Here is a 19,228-nt window from a genome sequence, read left to right as displayed (position 1 = left end):
AAAATTCTTAGAATATTAAAAAAAAATTTTTTTTTAAATTCAGGAAATTTAAAGCAGCGCCTCTGGCGGTATTTTTGAAAATGCTTACCTTTCACAATTGACAAAGAGAATTTTCTGCTAAGTCAGAATAAATTAGTAATATTTAAAAAAAATTAAAAAAAAAAACACTCTCCATTCAGGTTTTGTATTACATTATTAATTATTACATATAGTTACGTGATTAAAAAAACATGACTCGCTAAAAATGAACATTTCAATTTTGCTTGGTTGTGTATAGTGGTGTGTTAAATAAAAACCTCAGGACGATGATTTGTTACCTCAAAGTGTATCTCATCATCATTCGGAGTGCAAAACTTAACCTAAATAAATAAATAAATAATAATAATAATAAATAAGAGAAATGAATACATTAATACGTCAATTTTCAGAATTAACAAATTTTCAAAATTATGCCACGTTATTGGATGAATTTGGCACAATGAAGGATATTTTGGATAATATTTCGGAGACAAATATAGATTATTTTAATAATGACGAGACAACATTTAAAAGAAAGAAACCTTATAATAAATTATTGTCATACGCCGACGATATTGATGACGAGGCTCAAAAAAAATTTACAACAATCAAGACAAATCTTGGACGTGCTGTTATGCTTAGAGAAATTTATCCAGGATGTCTTGAAGCAACATACAATTTATATGTGTAATTATAATTTTTTCATTTTAAATTAATTTTATATAATTTTTCAAAAATTTTTTCATTCTCTCTTTCATAAAATCTATGATTTTGAAAAATGAAGTTGACAATTTTAAAATAACAAAAAACAAACAAAAATAACAGATTTTCATTAAACAAAAATAATTTTAAATTATCATTTCAGGCCTCGGATTATACGACTTTTTCGACTTTTTTTCGATTTATTTTAATAAAATGCGATATTTTCAATTTTTTTTTTTTATAAATTTTTTTACAAAAATTTTTTAAAAAATACGTTTTTTTAATATGCAATGCAGATATTTTTCAGATCTTCTTTATTTCAATAGTTTAACAAATTTTTAACTAATATTTTTCACTAAATTAATTATTTTTAATAATTTTAATGAAATTTAATTCACAAATTCAATTATCTTATATTATTTTTCAATTAAAATTTTTATGAAATTTAATAATTGTTTATAATTTGAAAAAAAAATTAGCAAATAAAATTACAAAAAAATTTTAATTCAAAATCACTTGACATTTAATTATTTGACAAAATTTGAATGATTTTGATAATTTCCATAAAAAATGTAATTATCTGAAAGCAATTTTTTATGTAAAAACTTTTGGAATTCAATTTTTTTTTTATATGATTTCTAATAAATTCTACATCAACAGAAATCATTAGAAATTTCTTTTATTATAATTATTGTCTGAAATTTAACATAATCTTTTGAAATTCAATTATATTAAAAAATTTCAATTTAAAAGCTTCTCAAAATTATACATCTAAAATTTATTGAAATTCAATTATTTCTAAAAATTTAAATTTTAAATCAACTTAAATTCAATTATTTTCAAAATTTTCAATTCCGAATTAATTAAAATTCAATTATTTTCCAAAATTTCAATTCAGAATCAACTAAAATTCAATTATTTTCAAAAATTTCAATTGAAATTAATTTATTTTAAAAATTTTCAATTAAAATTCAATTATTTTCGAAATTTTCTATTTAAAATTAACTCAAAATCAATTATTTTTCAAATTTTTTAATTCAAAATCAACTAAAATTCAATTATTTTCTAAATTATAAATTAAAAATTAATTAAAATTCAATTATTTCCAAAATTTTCAATACGAATTAATTAAAATTCAATAATTTTCAAAAATTTTAATTCACAATCAACTAAAATTCAATTATTTTCAAAAATAATTCTTTTATTTTGAAAATTTTCAATTAAAATTCAATTATTTTCAAAATTTTCTATTTAAAATTAACGAAAATTCAAATATTTTCCAAATTTTCAATTAAAATTCATTTATTTCCAAAATTTTCAATTCCGAATTAATTAAAATTCAATTATTTTCAAAAATTTAAATTTACAATTAACTAAAATTCAATTATTTCAAAAATTTCAATTGAAATTCATTTATTTTTAAAATTTTCAAATAAAATTAAATTATTTTCAAAATTTTCTGTTTAAAATTAACTAAAGTTCAATTATTTTTAAAATTTTTAATTCGAAATCAAATAAAATTTAATTATTTTGCAAAATTTTAATTGAAATTTATTTATTTTGAAAATTTTCAATTAAAATTCAATTATTTTAAAAATTTTCTATTTAAAATTAACTAAAATTAAATTATTTTCAAATTTTTAATTCAAAATCAACTAAAATTCAATTATTTTCTAAATTATCAATTCAAAATTAATTAAAATTCAATTATTTCCAAAATTTTCAATGCGAATTAATTAAAATTCAATAATTTTCAAAAATTTCAATTGAAATTTATTTATTTTTAAAATTTTCAATTAAAATTCAATTTTAAAAACTTTTATTTAAAATTAACTAAAATTCAATTTTTTTTCAAATTTTTAATTCAAAATCAACTAAAATTCATTTATTTTTCAAAATTTCAATTGAAATTGAATTATTTTCCAAAATTTGAATTAAATATCAATTGAAAATCAATTTTTTTTTAAAATTTTAATTTAAAATCAATTAAAATTGAAATTTAATTTTTCTCAAATTCATCTATGTGAAATCATTTTTTTTTCCAAAACATAAATTATTTTTAGTTCCTTAAAATTTAATTATTCTCTGAAAATTAACAAAACCTTTTGAAATTCAATTATTCTTAATAATTCTTGATAATGTTCTTATAGAATTATTCTTATTAAAGAATTAATAAAATGAATTTAATATCTAATTAGCATTAGTTATTTAAAGTAAAATATTTATTAACCAATTAAATTTTGTTAAAATAAAAAAAATCGACTTTCTCGACTTTTTTTTATGCCTTAAAGTCGATCTGAGGCCTGTCATTTTTAAAAAATAAATATTATTAAAAATATTTGTTAATATATAATTAAAATTAACAAATAAACTATACGTAGAACGTACAATAATTCTTTTGTCCTGTTTAATTTGAAATAAAAAAAAATTTATTAATTCATAAATCTCTATAAGCGAGAAAAATTGCCCCTGGACCTTTGCAAGTGATAAACTGGATAAATGAGAAAATTCTCGCTTATCCAGGTTCGACTGTATATTAAAAAAAAATTTTTTTGTTGCAGATATATAAATATGTATGGAAAGGATTTTAGTAAAGAGGATCATATTTTACTAATAAAATTATATTACGAATTGGCAACAATTCCAGATTTAGAGCCTCAAGCTGTTAAATCATTTTTGCGAATTTTGCATCTATTATTAAAGTAAGTTTTAAAATAAAATAAATAAAATAAAATAAAAAAATGTCTATGGGAAAAATAATAATTTTGAAAATTTTACATTGGTACACTGAGAAAAATGATCTATTAAACATAAAACTAATTTCTTTTTAAATCTTCTGAAATTCAATTATTTAAAAATCTGTAAACTTTAATTATAATATTATTTGAAAATTTTTTTTACCCTTCAAACTAATAACTATACTAAAATTTTAAATTTGAATAAATTGCTTAAATCTGATTTTAAAAAAATTTTTAAATAAAACTTTGAATAATTTTTTTCTTTTTATTATGTTTTAGTTAATTTAAATTTTTTAAAATTTGTCTTCTTATATTGAATTTTAAATATTTTTTAAATATATGTAAATTTAAAAATAATAAAATTGCAAGTAATATATATATTTGTATTTTATTATTAATTAAGAATGTTTATCAACAAAAATGCATAACTCCAGAAAAAATAATTAATTAACATTTAAATAATTAAAATAATATTATTAATTGTTAATATTAATTATTGTTTTCTAGTGATCTGCATTTTCATTGATCGTCTTTAAATTTACATAATTAAAATAAAAAAATCATTAAATATTAAAATTGATAAAATAATTGAATTTTAAAGACAATTTTATTTATTTTAACTACTTTTGCTGATATAAGTTTGTTAAATAAATAAACAAAATAATAAAATTGAGTTTAAAAAAAAAATAGATAATTTCTAAATTTTTTTTTTTTTGTTTTGTCGTTTAGAAAAATTGAATTAATTCCACAAGATGAATTGGAACTTGATTGGCGTCCTCTTTACGATCTATGGGAGAGAACAATGGAAAATCGATTTGCACGTTACGGAATGTATCGACAAAGTCGTAATATGAATGCAATAATGGAAAATGCAATTCATGTGATGAAAAACTATTTTCCCGTAAGATAAAAAAAAAAATTGCTTATGAAATAATATATTAATTATTCGATCAATGAACAAAGCAATTATTTTTAATTCTAATTTCTATCTTTGCTTTTTGTTAAAAAAAAAAAAATAATAAATATTTATATTTATAAAATATAATACTATTTTTTTTATTTATATATGTTTTTCATAATTTCTAAGCAAATTTCGACTTTTTTTTCATTTTACTATACAATTTAGTAAATTTTAATATACAGTAAATTAAATTTATTATACACTTTAGTAAATTTTAATATAATGTTAAATAAATTTTAATATACAGTTAAATGCAACGAGGGAAATTCTCGATGAATTAAGACCAAAATTATATGTGTTCGATGGTAAAGTTATAAATACAACAATTAAAAAAGCAATGTTATTTTTACCCGAATTATTACCACGACAACATCTTGATAAAGGACATGAATTATGGTTTATTGAATTTATGGAATTTTGGGAAAATTTTCATGACGCTAATAATTGGGAAATTGATATGATGGATTTAATGTCAAGAATTGGATCAAAAAATATTGGCTACATTAATTGGGAACCATATTTACCATTAATGTTCAATCGAATATTAGAGAGTTTCAATTTACCTGTTTATTATAAAAAATATGCTCACAGCTATAAATATAAATTGGGCTCAATGAGTATGGCACGTTGGATTGTCTCAACACTTGTAAATAACATTTTTTTTTAATTATTTATTTATAAATTTTCTAATATTAAAATTTTATTTATTTATAAATTTTCTATTTAAATAATTTTAATTTCAAAATTTAATTCAAAAATAAGTATAATTAAAATTATTTAAATATTTTAATAAAGAAAAATTTATTTTTTATTAGCAATTTTTTTTTTAAATAATTAATTAATATTAAAATAGTTATTTTTAATTAATTAATAAAAATAATTATTTTAAATTTAATAATTTATTAGAAACTTATTCTTATTTAAGAGTAAAGAAAAAAAAATTATTATTTTTAATTAATTAATAAAAATAATTATTTTAAATTTAATAATTTATTAGAAATTTATTGTTATTTAAGAGTAAAGAAAAAAAAATTCATTTTTTTTTTTCAGGGAAATGGCTCAAAGGCTCAAGGTTATCTCGATAAATTTTTGAAAACTGTGGAGACTTTTTTGCATCCAACCAATAATGGAAGTTGGGCTTTGCACTTAATGAAATTGGTGAAGGACATAAGTCAATGTTTTGTCGCGCGATTGCATCAGTAAATAATTTTTTCTTATAAAAAATAAAGAAAATTTTAATTTATTTTTTTTTCAATATTTTTGGAATATTTGCAATTTAAAAATTAATTCTCCTCTTAATTTTGAAATAATAGAAACAATTTTTCTTTTTTTTTTCATTATAGAGAACGATTTAAGAAAAAATCATGGATTCCTGAAACGCCAGATTCACATAAATTGACCGATGGGGAAATTGATGATTTTGTAAAAAGTATTTTGCCATTGGCATTAAATTCAATGTTCAGTAAATGCATTTTTGTCGGTATGAATGCATGTTTTACATTGAAAAATTTGGCAACTGTTCGTCCTATTTCAGTGATTCCAATACTTATGACAAAATTTGGCGAGACTTATGATTCATTAACTGAACCAAATAGATTTACGAGTTTAATTTTTGGATTAAATGCAGTGTCACGACAAATGAGTCAAGGATCAAGAAATGTTAATACAGGTTTATTTTTTTATTTTTTTGTCTTTACAATATTTAATTAATTATTTTATTTATTTATTTTTATTTTAATTTTTAATTTTTAAAAATTTTTTCAGATTACGCATTCGCCGATGGACCTTCACAAATAATACAACTTTTATTTGTCGTTTTACCTGGAATTGATCGCAATGATACATTTAAATGTTTAAAGGTAATGGATTTTATTGGAATTATTGCCACGCATTGTCCATTTATTGATTCATCAAATACACAAGCAAAATTAAATGATGAGGATCGATTAATTGCCGAAGTCACATCGAAATTTGAAGATTTCACATTACAATTACTCGATAGTATTTTTACTTTAGTGGAATTGGGTTCTGTCGATTCTGTTAGACAGGTAGGCATAAAAAAAAAATTACTAATTTTTTCAGACTTTCTTTTTTTCATCAGAAAATACGATTTTTTTTCGACTTATTTTAATAAAATGCGACTTTTTCAACTTTTTTTCTTACATTTTTTACAAAAAAACTTTTTAAATAAAGTACAGTTTTTTTTAGTATACAATGCGGATTTTTGTCACATTTTTTTTTTTATTGCGATTATTTAAGAAATTTTTTAACTAAAATTCTTCTCTAAATTATAATTATTTTCAATAATTTTTAATGCAAAATTTTCACAAATACAATTATTTTAATCTAATTTATAAATTTGAAAATTTTTTTAAAATTCAATAAATGTTTAAAATTTTGACGAAAAAAAATCAGCAAAATAAAATAACCAAAAGTTTCAATTCAAAATAAATTTGAAATTGAATTATTTTCAAAATTTTCAATTTAAAAATCGTCTAAAATTTAATTATTTTAAAAAATTTTCTATTTAAAACTTTTTTGAAATTTAATAATTTTAACAGCTCTTTTGAAATTCAATTATAGGTAGGTACTTATTTTTATAATATTTTTAGAAAATTCAATTATTTAAAAATATTTTTCAATTAAAAATTTTTTAAATTTAATTCTTTGTCTATAATTTCTAATAAATTTTTCAGCAACAGAAAGTAACAAAAATTTTAATTAAAAATCACTTCAAGTTCAATTAATTTCAAAAATTTGAATTTTAAATCTTTGAAAATTCAATTAATTTTTAAAAAATGTTATCTAAAATTTATTTGATAAAATTTTTTTCAATTCTTTAAAATTTAATTGTCTGAAATTTAAGAAAATCAATTTGAAATTCAATTATTTTCAAAAATTTCAATTTAAAAATCGTCTAAAATTTAATTATTTCCAAAACTTTTTTTTTTTAATTTCATAATTTTAACTATAACTCTTTCGAAATTCAATTACTTTAATTTATTTTTATAATATTCTTCAAAAATTCAATTATCTGAAAGTATTTTTCAATTAAAAACTTTTTAAAATTTAATTTTTATCTGTTATTTTTATTAGATTTTTCACCATCAGAAATTAATAAAAAAAAAATTTCAATTTCAATTAAAAATCACTTGAATTTAATTTTTTTTTTTTTAAATCTTTTGCAATTTAATTATAAAAAAAAACAAATTTAATTTAAAAATCTATAAACTTTAATTATTGTCTGAATTATTTTTTACCATTAAAATTAAAAAATTTACCAAAATTTTTTATTCAAATAAATTTCTTAAATCAGACGTTAAAAAAAATTTTTTTTTTTTTAATTAAAACTTTGAAGAATTTTTATTTAACTAAATTCTGATTTATATCGAATCCATTAGTTTAAGTAATTAATTTACAAAATTTATTATTAATTTTCAAATTTATTAATTAATTTACAAATTTATTAATTAATTTAGAAATTTATTAATTAATTTACAAAATAATTAACAAATTGAAAAAAATTATATAATAATAAAATGCTTGGTCTGTGCTTCTGTCCTAACTTGTAGTTGGCCTTTTCTGTTTTCACGTGTTTTTTTGAATAGTAATCTTATGACGTGTCAAATTTTGACAATTCTTTTTCTCATTTTTGCCAAAGTTGTATAATTGTGTTTCCAAATTTCAAAATAAGTTCCTTTAAAATTCCAAATTCGTAAATTCAATTCACGAAGCTGAAGTACACAATGATTACAAACGAAATTTTTTTTAAACTTGTATATTGATTCAAAAATTGTATACAAATACAAAAAATTTATGATGGGAAAAAAGATGCGCCAGGAAATTTCGTACAAGATAGTAATTTGAAAAAAATTTATTTTTAAAAATTAATTTTTAAGGTACCAGGGGCCAACGAATACCTATTAAATATTAATTATAAAAACACAGGCCTCGAATCAACTTAAAAACACAAAAAAGTCGTTTTAGTCGATTTACATTTCAAACAAAAAGTGGATTTGTTTTTTATTTTAACAAAAATATTTTACAGATTTTTAAATAAAAAAATTTTTTTTTAATAATAGGTAATCCTTTTCGAAGGGTTAAAGTTGAAATTTTTAGAAATAATTAAATTTCAAAAGATATTGTTAATTTTCAAACAATTATTAAATTTTACAGATCTAAAAATAATTTATCACACAATTTTTGGAAAACATTTTTTAAATTTAATTGAATTTTCAAAGATTTAAAATTGAGATTTTTGAAATTAATTGAAACTTTAAGTGATTTTTAATTAAAATTTTAGATGATTTCACTAAAAATTTACGAAAATTTATTAGAAAATACGGATAAAATACAATAATTTGAAAATCATTTTTAATTGAAAAATGGTTTCAGATAGTTGAATTATTTTCAAAGAATATTATTAAAATAGTTAAAAATAATTGAATTTCCTTAGAGTTATAATTGAAATTATTAAATTTCAAAAAAAAATTTTCGATGGAAAATTTTAGAAATAATTAAATTTTAGATGCTTTTAAATTCAAATTATTGAAAATTCAATTAATTTTTGAATTCAAATTTTTGAGAATAATGAAATTTTATTTGATTTTAAATTTGGAAAATAATTTATTTTCAGTTCATTTTGAATTGAAAATTTTGGGAAATAATTGAATTTTAATTGAAATTTTGTATAATAATTTAATTTAAGTTCATTTTTCATTGAAAATTTGGATAATTAATTTTGAATAGAAATTTTAGAAAATAATTGAATTTTATTTTATTTTAAATAGAAAATTTTTAAAATTGAATTTTAATTGAAAATTTTAAAAATAAATGAATTTCAATTGAAATTTTTGAAATAATTAAATTTTAATTAATTCGGAATTGAAAATTTTGGAAATAATTGAATTTTAATTAATTTTGAATTGATAATTTGGAAAACATTTGAATTTTCGTTAATTTTAAATAGAAAATTTTTAAAATAATTTAATTTTAATTTAAAATTTTCAAAGTAAATGAATTTCAATTGAAATTTTTGAAATAATTAAATTTTATTTGTTTGTGAATTAAAATTTTTGAAAATAATTGAATTTTAATTAATTCGGAATTGAAAATTTTGGAAATAATTGAATTTTTGTTGATTTTTAATGGAAAATTTGGAAAACATTTGAATTTTCGTTAATTTTAAATAGAAAATTTTTAAAATAATTTAATTTTAATTTAAAATTTTCAAAATAAATGAATTTCAATTGAAATTTTTGAAATAATTGAATTTTATTTGTTTGTGAATTAAAATTTTTGAAAATAATTGAATTTTAATTAATTCGGAATTGAAAATTTTGGAAATAATTGAATTTTAATTAATTTTGAATTGATAATTTAGAAAATAATTGAATTTCAGTTCATTTTGTATTGAAAATTTTGGGAAATAATTGAATTTTAATTGAAATTTTGGATAATAATTTAATTTAAGTTCATTTTTGATTGAAAATTTGGATAATTAATTTTGAATAGAAATTTTAGAAAATAATTGAATTTTATTTCATTTTAAATTGAAAACTTGGTAAAAAATTAAATTTTAAATTGAAAATTTTGGATAATTATTGGATTTTTAATTGATTTTGAATTAAAATTTTGGGTAATAATTGAACTTTAGTTTATTTCGAATTGAAATTTTAAAAAAAAATAATTTAATTTTATTGTGATATTTTTTTAAAATTATAAACAATTGTTAAATTTCATAAAAATTTTAATTGAAAAATAATTTTGATATAATTGAATTTGTGATGTATTTCATTAAAATTATTAAAAATAATTAATTTAGTGAAGAATCATTTTAGTTCAAAATTTGTTAAATAATTGAATTGAAGAAGATCTGAGGAAGATCTACATTTTATACCAAAAAAAATGTATTTTATTTACATTTTTTTTCAAATGTAAAAAAAATGTCGCATTTTATAATAATAATAATAATAATAATATTCTAATACATTAAATTATTATTGATAATATTAATCTTTAATTTCTTTATAACAAACAATTAAATACTCAATTTGGCGCGTTTAATTTTTCTAGTTTATTAATAAAGGGATAATTTAAAAAAAAAATTTTTCCAGGATAACGATACAGCTGTAATAAACGAAGAATTAGCCGTTGAAGCATCAACATGCTATTTATTTTTTTCAATATTTTGTCAATGTAGTGACAATTTATTTGAAATGGCATGTTATAAAGTACGTGATTTTGTTATAAATAAAACACACGATTCAAAAAGTGCAGGACGATTAATATTTCATTTATGTAAAATGTTAGTCAAAGCAAATTCACAAATTGCCTTACCAATATTTTTATCAACATTCACACAAACAATTATTAATTTAATTGATGAAATTGATGATATTAGCGAGGAATATTTAGATAATCGTTTATTATCAATGTTATTGGTACTTGGCGGTATTGTAAGTGCGCCTGGTATTTATTTATTACCATATATTGATAATTTAACAACAATATTGGATAAATGTCGTTCAATGAAATCGCGTGATGGTTTAAAATTTATTTGGTCAATTTTAAGAAATTGTTTTAATTCATTGACAAATTTATCAATAAAACGCGTTGTGAGAATTGATCGCGATTATAAAAATTCAGAATGTTGTGAAATTTTTGATTGGGGTCAAGCAATAGCAATGAAAAATATGCATGCCAAATGGTATGTACCAAGTGAAAAGGAAATTTCCGTTGCACAGCAACTTTTTAATAAATATATGATGCCTGAAATACAAATTGTTGAGGATTTTATCGCTGATCCAAAATCGGTGGAGAGGTATTTCATTTCATTGAAAATTAGAAAAATAAAATTTATCCCCATATTAGTTATATTGTAAATAAAATATTTATTTTTTCAGACAAATTTTACACAATAAATTGCAAACAATTCATGAAATTATAAAAGGATGTGAAATTTTACTTCCCGTTTGGAATGAATCGCCATTAATTTTAGTATCGTCAGTGAATGGATTGACGGAGCTTAAAACAAAAATTGGAATTAATGGAGAAATAACAATGCCCGATGGTAGTAATGTGAGGCTTTATTTTGTAAAACTTCTCACACGCTTTCAGAAAGTTATATTAAAATCCGCTGAAGATGATACAAAAACAATTGGCACTCTCGTTTGGGTAAGAAAAAAAAAAAAAATTAATTTTTTTCTTTTCTTAATTTTAAATTAAATTATTATTATTTTTTTTTTTCAGTTGTGGCAGTGCGTTCTTTTGGGACCAATAAGATCGTACAATCAATGTTTTAAAAAACTCTCGGCCCTTGAAATGAAACGTAAATTTAATAATGAAAAATTAACGCACAAAGATTGGAATATTGAAATTGTTTGGGAGAGATTACTTCTTCAACAGGAATATCGTGTTATGTTACAAACATATATTATCACTGAAACTCATAAACACATTATTCTTCAATTATTGGAATTGGCAACGAGTCGATATGCAAAAATACGAATAACTGCACAATCTGTTTTGGCTGATATTACAAATGTTTTGCCATCAAATTCAGGAATTGATCAAATTTTATTGTCGTATATTCTTGATATTTTATCAAAAGATACAACTGAATATCACGATGCTTATAAGGTGATTAAAAAAAAATGTTTTTAAATTAATTTTTTTGAATTTTCCATTAAAAAAAGAAAAATTAATAATTCGAATTTTAATTTTCATGAATTTTATTGGATTTATTTTTTTTTAAATTTATTTTTAATTAACAAAATATTGAGGTAACAATTTTTTATTCGCTACATAAATATTTTTGTTAATTAAAAATAAATTTCAATGAATTGCTAATTCAAAAGAATAAAAATTAAATTCTTTGAAATAAAAAAATTTTTTGATTTTTAAGGAAAAAAAAAAAAAATTCAATTTTTATTTTTTCTTCACAAATTTCAGGGTGTCCTCTATATTCTCTTGAATAAACATCACATAACACTTTTAATGAATCACGGTTGGGAAATATTACATAAATTATGGCCAGCAATGATATTAGCAAAAACATCGGAAAAATTGTCAGTAATAAATTTGGAGGATGCACTTTTTAATTATTTAACAAATCGTTTATTTACAAAACAAATTGAACTTGAAATACCATTGAATTGTATTGATGCCGCTGAAAATTTATTTAATTCAACAAATTTTGATAATTCAAAACGACCATCAAAAGAAGAAATTGAAAATGGAAGGCTAATACTTGCAAGAAAGGGAAAAGAAAATTTGGAATATTACAATTCATTACAGGATAATCTCATTGAAATTGTTATTGAAAAAAATCTTCATTGGCGACGTCGTTTTGAAGCAATGCAACTTATTGTTGCTCTTGCACATTCACAAGGGAAATATTCATCAAAAATTGTAAAATATTTCCTTCAAGGAATGATACATGATGCAATTTCCGAGAGGGAAATTGCAATGAAAGTTATTGTTAATAGTTTAATACAACAACGATTAGAATATGTTAAGGTTTGTATATTTTAATTTTTTTGGAAAAATTATTTTCAAAAAATTTTTTTAAATATTTATAAACTTTGTTTTATATTTTATATTTTATATTGAATTTAATTTTAGTAAATGTTTTTTTTCCCTGCAATTATTGATATAAAAAAATGAATTTTACATAAAAAAATAATTAATTACAATTTTTATTTTAAATTATTTAATTAGAAATAATTATTTTTGATGTGAATTTTCAATTTTCGAATTAAAATTTAACAGTATTTTTTCTTTTATACAAATTTTTACATGAGAAAATTTTTAGCTACTTAATTTTTTGTTTGGCAGAATTTTTTATTTTATAGTCATTTTCTTTACATGACTTTTCATTTAAAAAAATTTTAATTTAAGCAAATTTTTGTAAAATTTTGATATTTTTAAAAATTTTTCTCGTAGTTTTGGCAAATTTAGTTGATTTTTTTCGTTTTTTGTATTTTTCTTAAATTTGTTATGTTTAATTCCACTTTTCGTATTTTTGTCTAATTTTGTAAGGTTTAAATTTTTTTTTCGTATTTTTTTCGTATTTTATTATGTACAATTTCTCTTTTCACATTTCTTTTTTGGTATTTTTGTCAAATTTTTTATATTTTCAATTTTTTTTTCGTATTTTTGTTAAATTTTGATATTTTTAATTTTTTCCTATTTTTGTCTTATTCTGATATTTCTAATTCTTTTTATCCTGTACATTTTTTTCTATTTTTGTTAAATTTTGATAATTTAAATTTTTCTTTTGTATTTTTGTCAAATTTTGATATTTTTAATTTATTTTTCGTATTTTTATCTAATTTTGTTGTTTATTTCTCTTTTTATATTTTTTTTTCGTAGTTTTATTAAATTTTGTTATTTTCAATTTTTTTTTCAAATTTTTGTTAAATTTTAATTGCTTCAATTTTTTTTTCATATTTTTGTTAAATTTTGATATTTTTCTTTCGTATTTTTGTCAAATTTTGTTATGTTTTTAATTTTTCTTAAATTTTGTTTTGTTTAATTTCTCGTTTTGTATTTTTTTCGTATTTTTGGCAAATATTGATATTTTTTTAATTTTTATTTCATATTTTTTTATCAAATTTTGATATTTTTAATTTTTGTTTCGTATTTTTGTTTAATTTTGTTGTGTTTAATTTCTCTGTCTTTATTTTTTTTTTGTATTTTTGTCAAATTCTTGATTTCTTTAATTTTTCTTTTCATATTTTTGTCAAATTTTTTATATTTTCAATTTTTTTTTTCGTATTTTTATCAAACTTTGTTATTTTTAATTTTTTTTCGTACTTTTGTTAAATTTTAATTGCTTCAATTTTTTTTTTTTTCATATTTTTGTTAAATTTTGATATTTTTCTTTCGTATTTTTGTCAAATTTTAATATTTTTTAAAATTTTTATTTCATATTTTTTTTTATCAAATTTTGATATTTTTAATTTTTATTTCGTTTTTTTGTTTAATTTTGTTGTGTTTAATTTCTCTGTTTTTTTTCGTATTTTTGTCAAATTCTTGTTTTCTTTAATTTTTCTTTTCATATTTTCTGTCAAATTTTGTTATTTTTAATTTTTTTTTTTCGTATTTTTTTTAAATTTTAATATCTTCAATTTTTTTTTCATATTTTTAATTTTTCTTTCATATTTTTGTCCAATTTTGTTGTTTAATTTCTTTTTTCGTATTTTCGTCAAATATTGATATTTTTTTAATTTTTATTTCATATTTTTTTATCAAATTTTGATATTTTTAATTTTTGTTTCGTATTTTTGTTTAATTTTGTTGTGTTTAATTTCTCTGTCTTTATTTTTTTTTTGTATTTTTGTCAAATTCTTGATTTCTTTAATTTTTCTTTTCATATTTTTGTCAAATTTTTTATATTTTCAATTTTTTTTTTCGTATTTTTATCAAACTTTGTTATTTTTAATTTTTTTTTCGTACTTTTGTTAAATTTTAATTGCTTCAATTTTTTTTTTTTTCATATTTTTGTTAAATTTTGATATTTTTCTTTCGTATTTTTGTCAAATTTTAATATTTTTTTAAATTTTTATTTCATATTTTTTTTTATCAAATTTTGATATTTTTAATTTTTATTTCGTTTTTTTGTTTAATTTTGTTGTTTTTAATTTCTCTGTTTTTATTTTTTTCGTATTTTTGTCAAATTCTTGTTTTCTTTAATTTTTCTTTTCATATTTTCTGTCAAATTTTGTTATTTTTAATTTTTTTTTTCGTATTTTTGTTAAATTTTAATGTCTTCAATTTTTTTTCATATTTTTAATTTTTCTTTCATATTTTTGTCCAATTTTGTTGTTTAATTTCTTTTTTCGTATTTTCGTCAAATATTGATATTTTTAATTTTTCTATCGCATTTCTTATCAAATTTTGTTTGTACTTTTTTTCGTAGTTTTGCCAAATTTATTTATTTTTTAATTAATTTTATAATTGCTTTTGTTAATAATTTTTGTTGTTTTTGTTATTTTTCGTCTTTTTATGATTTTAATTTTTTATATCTGTATGTTTATTCTAATTTTTAATTATTTTATTATTATTAATTAATAATTATTTTTATTTTTTCATTAATTAGACTCCCTGAAAAAAAAAATTATTTCCACTTCGAAACTTTAAAAAAAAAATTTATTTATAATCAATTTTTTCCAAATATCATCGTTCTTGTTATTAATCTATCTTATTTTTTAAAATTTGTTTTCATTTATTTATTTATTTCAGATTGATTTAAATTTATCGAACTTAACAAAAATTGAAAATAATGAAAAAATAACATTTGGCGAGAGAATGGATAATTCATGGCTTCAATATAATTCAAAAACACGACCATCAAACACCAATGAATGGAATGAGACACGTTACGTTGATTTAGCACACATTGGTTATTATGTGTGGCCAAAAAAAATTGAAGTTGACGCACCATATAATCAACAACCAACGCTCGATATTAAACAAAGAAAATTCAATTCAGTCGAGCAGGAGATTTATAATTTTTTCATAAATTCACAAAATATTGAAAAACTCATTAATTATTTGAGTCTTGAGAAAAAAAAGGGAAAAGAACATTTTACAAATACAAATTATTATTTATTTAGATATTTATTTAAAAATTATGGTGATTTATTTTTTGCTAATTTATTACCACATTTAAAAAAATTGGTTAACGATAAACAAGAATGTTCACAACGTTGTGCATCGGAAATTATTGCTGGTATAATACGCGGTACAAAACATTGGCCATACGAAATGGTTATGAATATTGCCAATGAATTATGTCCTATTATTAAAATTACAATGAATAATTTAACAACTGAATCAATTTCAATTTGGAGTCGTGCCTATGCTTATGCACAATATAATATGGATCCAAATAGAAATTATTGGCTAATGGAATGTCTTATGGATGAATTGGCATTTGTACAATCTGATCCATCATTGGTGCAATGTGGAAAAATTAGTATTGTTCAGGTAAAAAAAAATTAATTAAAAAATTTCTTTTCATTCCAAAAAGCAGAGAGGAAAAAATAAATATTAATTTTGATTTTTCAGTCAGTATTTCGACAAGTTTATTGGCGTTATTCAGAGGTGCTTCATCGTTTATTAAATTTCGTTGAGGATTGTCTTTTTAATCATCCATTTCAAATGTTACGCATGTATTTAGGACAATTGCTATCAACAATATTTACCATTGATTTACAATTTGAAATAAATTCCATTCAAACACGTCCAAAAACACAAATACTCATCGATAAATTAGTGCCAAAATTACAAATGCTCGCTGAAAATGCAAATTTAATTGATGAAAAAAAATCACTCGTCAGTGGCGTTGCAAATGTTTGTTTAAATGAAAATAACGAAGAGGACAAAGAACGTAAGGCGGCTATTAAAATATTCAAAATAATTTGCGATTGGATGGTGAGTTAAAAAGTTTTTTTCAATTAATATTAATTTATTTTACCAAAAAAAAAAAAAAATTTCGAATTTAAATATTAATTTATATTAAAATAAATTCTTTTTTTCCAATTAATGTAAATTAATTAAAATTATTATTAATTTTATATTTAAATTAAAAATAAAATATTCCTTTTTTTAGAGAAATAATGCACTACCAACAAAATTGAATATGCATCCGGGTTTTTATGAATTTTTTTTGACACTATGCCAATTGGAAAATTGTGATTCAGATGATGAATTGGTATCATTATGTTCAAGTACATTATCATCATTGGCAAGAATTTCAATAAAACAACGTGATGTTTCAAAAATGTTGCCACAAATTTTAAAAGCATCACGTAATACATCGTGGTGGGTAAAAGCGTCGACACTTGATTTTTTGGAAGTTTTTGTCTTTCACAATATGAGTATTTTACTCAGTCAAAATGAATGGATTGAAATAATTAAAGAAACTGTATTACGATTACTTGAAGACGAGAGAGTTGAAGTTAGAGAAAAATCATCACAAGTTCTCGGTGGATTACTTCATTGCGCTTTTATTCCCGATAAAGAAACATTATTGGTAAATATAATTAATTAATTTATTCAATTTATTTATTAATTCTATTATTAATTTATTTATTAAATTTGTTAATTTATTTATTTATTTATTAAATTTATAATTACATATTATTTTTATTAATTTACTCTATAAATGCGAATAAGAAAAAAAAAACCTTGAAATTATTTTGAATTTAAAAAAAAAAAAAAAATTATTATAGGAAGAATTTAAAGTGAAAGCGAGAACGAGAATACGAAAGAGAACGAATAAAATTGCACAAGGCGCCGATGAACGTGCAAATACAGAGGAAATAAATGCGATTGTTAAAAGGCACGCGGGAATTTTAGGTCTATGTGCTTTTATACAAGCGCATCCATACGATATTCCAAGTTACGTACCATCAATTTTCGAACATTTAGGATCACATCTTCACGATCCTGAACCAATTCCTGTAAGTTGAATTTAATTTTATAATTTTTAATTTAGAATTTTTCATCAGAATTAATTAAAAATTTCTTCTTCGATAATCGTAGAAAAGGAATTTTATAATTTTGAATTTCGCGCGCATTTCTGCATTATCGACGAGACATAGATTGGAAACTCGCAAGAGAAAAAGAATTTCTATTCAAATTATTTAATTACAGAATTTTTTTTTTTTTTTATTTAATTAACTGGTCCAATGTTTTATTTAACTAAATTATTAAATTTAAAAGAAAAATCTAACAAGAGTTTTTAGAAAAAAAAAAAAAACAAAATATATATAAAAAAATAAATATTTTAGTAATATTAAATTTTTGTCGAGAAAAAAATATCTATTTTATAAACGCCAATTTTTCTACTAAGAGTAAATTTTTCACTTTTAAATATTTCGGCGCAAATTTTTCAAAAAAAAAAAAAAAAAAGAAAAAAAAAAATTGGCGCCATTTATTTCTACTATACCGACGGAACATAGAGTGGAAAGTTGGGAAAAATTTTTTCCTACTTCTCTAATAAACGAAAATATTAAAAAAAGAAAGTATGAATGTTTGAAAATTTGAATTTTTGTAATTAAAGAAAATTGACCTTTTTTTCATTCTATCATTCTCTTATTTTATAGGCCACAATTAAAAAAACAATGGGTAATTTTAAACGCACGCACTATGACGGTTGGAGTGAGCACGCTCAACAATTCACCGAAAAACAATTAGAGGTACTTCAAGATTTAATAGTTCCGCCTCCACATTACACGTAATTTAAATAAATATTTTAAAAAAAAAAGTGTCTTTTCAGACATATGTGATTCTATTGAATATAAAAAAAAAGGAAAACTAAAAAAAATTATTTTTCTCATTTTCTTCTTTTTTTTTTTTTTTTTTTTTTTTGAATATGTAAAATATATAATTCTAATAATTGACGTTTATGAATTTATAAATATGTAAGAGGACTGTGCAAATGTCTTTTTTTTTGTAATGTAGTAAAAAAAAATATTTTCAACAATGATAAAAAAATGTATTCTATTTTATAATTTTTTTTTCGTATTAATTACTTTTTAAATGGTTTTATTTTTTTTTTTTTAAAGATCTAAGGTTCGTAAATATTTATTTCGTTCGATTTTGCTTTGGAAAAAAATATTTTTATAACGCAATATAAAGATTGTAAATTTTTTTCTTTTCGTTATTTAATAAAGTACGTTTTCATGTAATTTTTTGTATTTTATTATTCATTTTCTATTTATTTTGATTTTATTTACAAAGACATAAAATAAAACAAAAGATTTTTTTTTTATTGCTTACAATTATTTCTATTTAT

The 19,228-nt window shown here is 19.4% G+C and overlaps 1 protein-coding gene across 2 annotated transcripts; it reads left to right on the top strand.

Annotated features, from left to right (window-relative positions):
- Positions 1 to 50: 50 nt before the first annotated feature.
- Positions 51 to 19,116, top strand: LOC127281327 (proteasome activator complex subunit 4-like). Of its 2 annotated transcripts, none has more exons than XM_051304988.1 (17): positions 51 to 179; positions 429 to 705; positions 3,282 to 3,422; positions 4,188 to 4,359; positions 4,667 to 5,065; positions 5,470 to 5,618; positions 5,763 to 6,088; positions 6,184 to 6,467; positions 10,536 to 11,242; positions 11,325 to 11,595; positions 11,671 to 12,060; positions 12,373 to 12,939; positions 15,667 to 16,413; positions 16,495 to 16,860; positions 17,039 to 17,461; positions 17,661 to 17,891; positions 18,537 to 19,116. In XM_051304988.1, exons 2-17 carry the CDS (start codon positions 479 to 481, stop codon positions 18,669 to 18,671), a joined length of 5,535 nt encoding a protein of 1,844 aa, XP_051160945.1. In that variant the 5' UTR covers positions 51 to 179; positions 429 to 478; the 3' UTR covers positions 18,672 to 19,116. The 2 variants fall into 2 exon arrangements, with proteins under 2 accessions (XP_051160945.1, XP_051160943.1); XM_051304986.1 differs by having other exon boundaries at positions 122 to 279.
- Positions 19,117 to 19,228: the final 112 nt, after the last annotated feature.

The sequence above is a fragment of the Leptopilina boulardi genome, unplaced genomic scaffold, assembly GCF_019393585.1.
Source record: "Leptopilina boulardi isolate dan_hultmark-lab unplaced genomic scaffold, ZJU_Lbou_2.1 LbouV2_266, whole genome shotgun sequence".
Classification (NCBI taxonomy): domain Eukaryota; kingdom Metazoa; phylum Arthropoda; class Insecta; order Hymenoptera; family Figitidae; genus Leptopilina; species Leptopilina boulardi.
The sequence above is the reverse complement of the archived record's forward strand: the minus strand, read 5'-3'. Positions and strand labels throughout refer to the sequence as shown.

Coding starts and splice junctions, on each gene's coding strand:
- LOC127281327 (XM_051304988.1), top strand. CDS start 479: ATGAAGGATATTTTGGATAATATTTCGGAGACAAATATAGATTATTTT. Junction 17,462..17,660: donor CCGATAAAGAAACATTATTG/GTAAATATAATT, acceptor AAATTATTATAG/GAAGAATTTAAAGTGAAAGC. Junction 17,892..18,536: donor ACGATCCTGAACCAATTCCT/GTAAGTTGAATT, acceptor CTTATTTTATAG/GCCACAATTAAAAAAACAAT.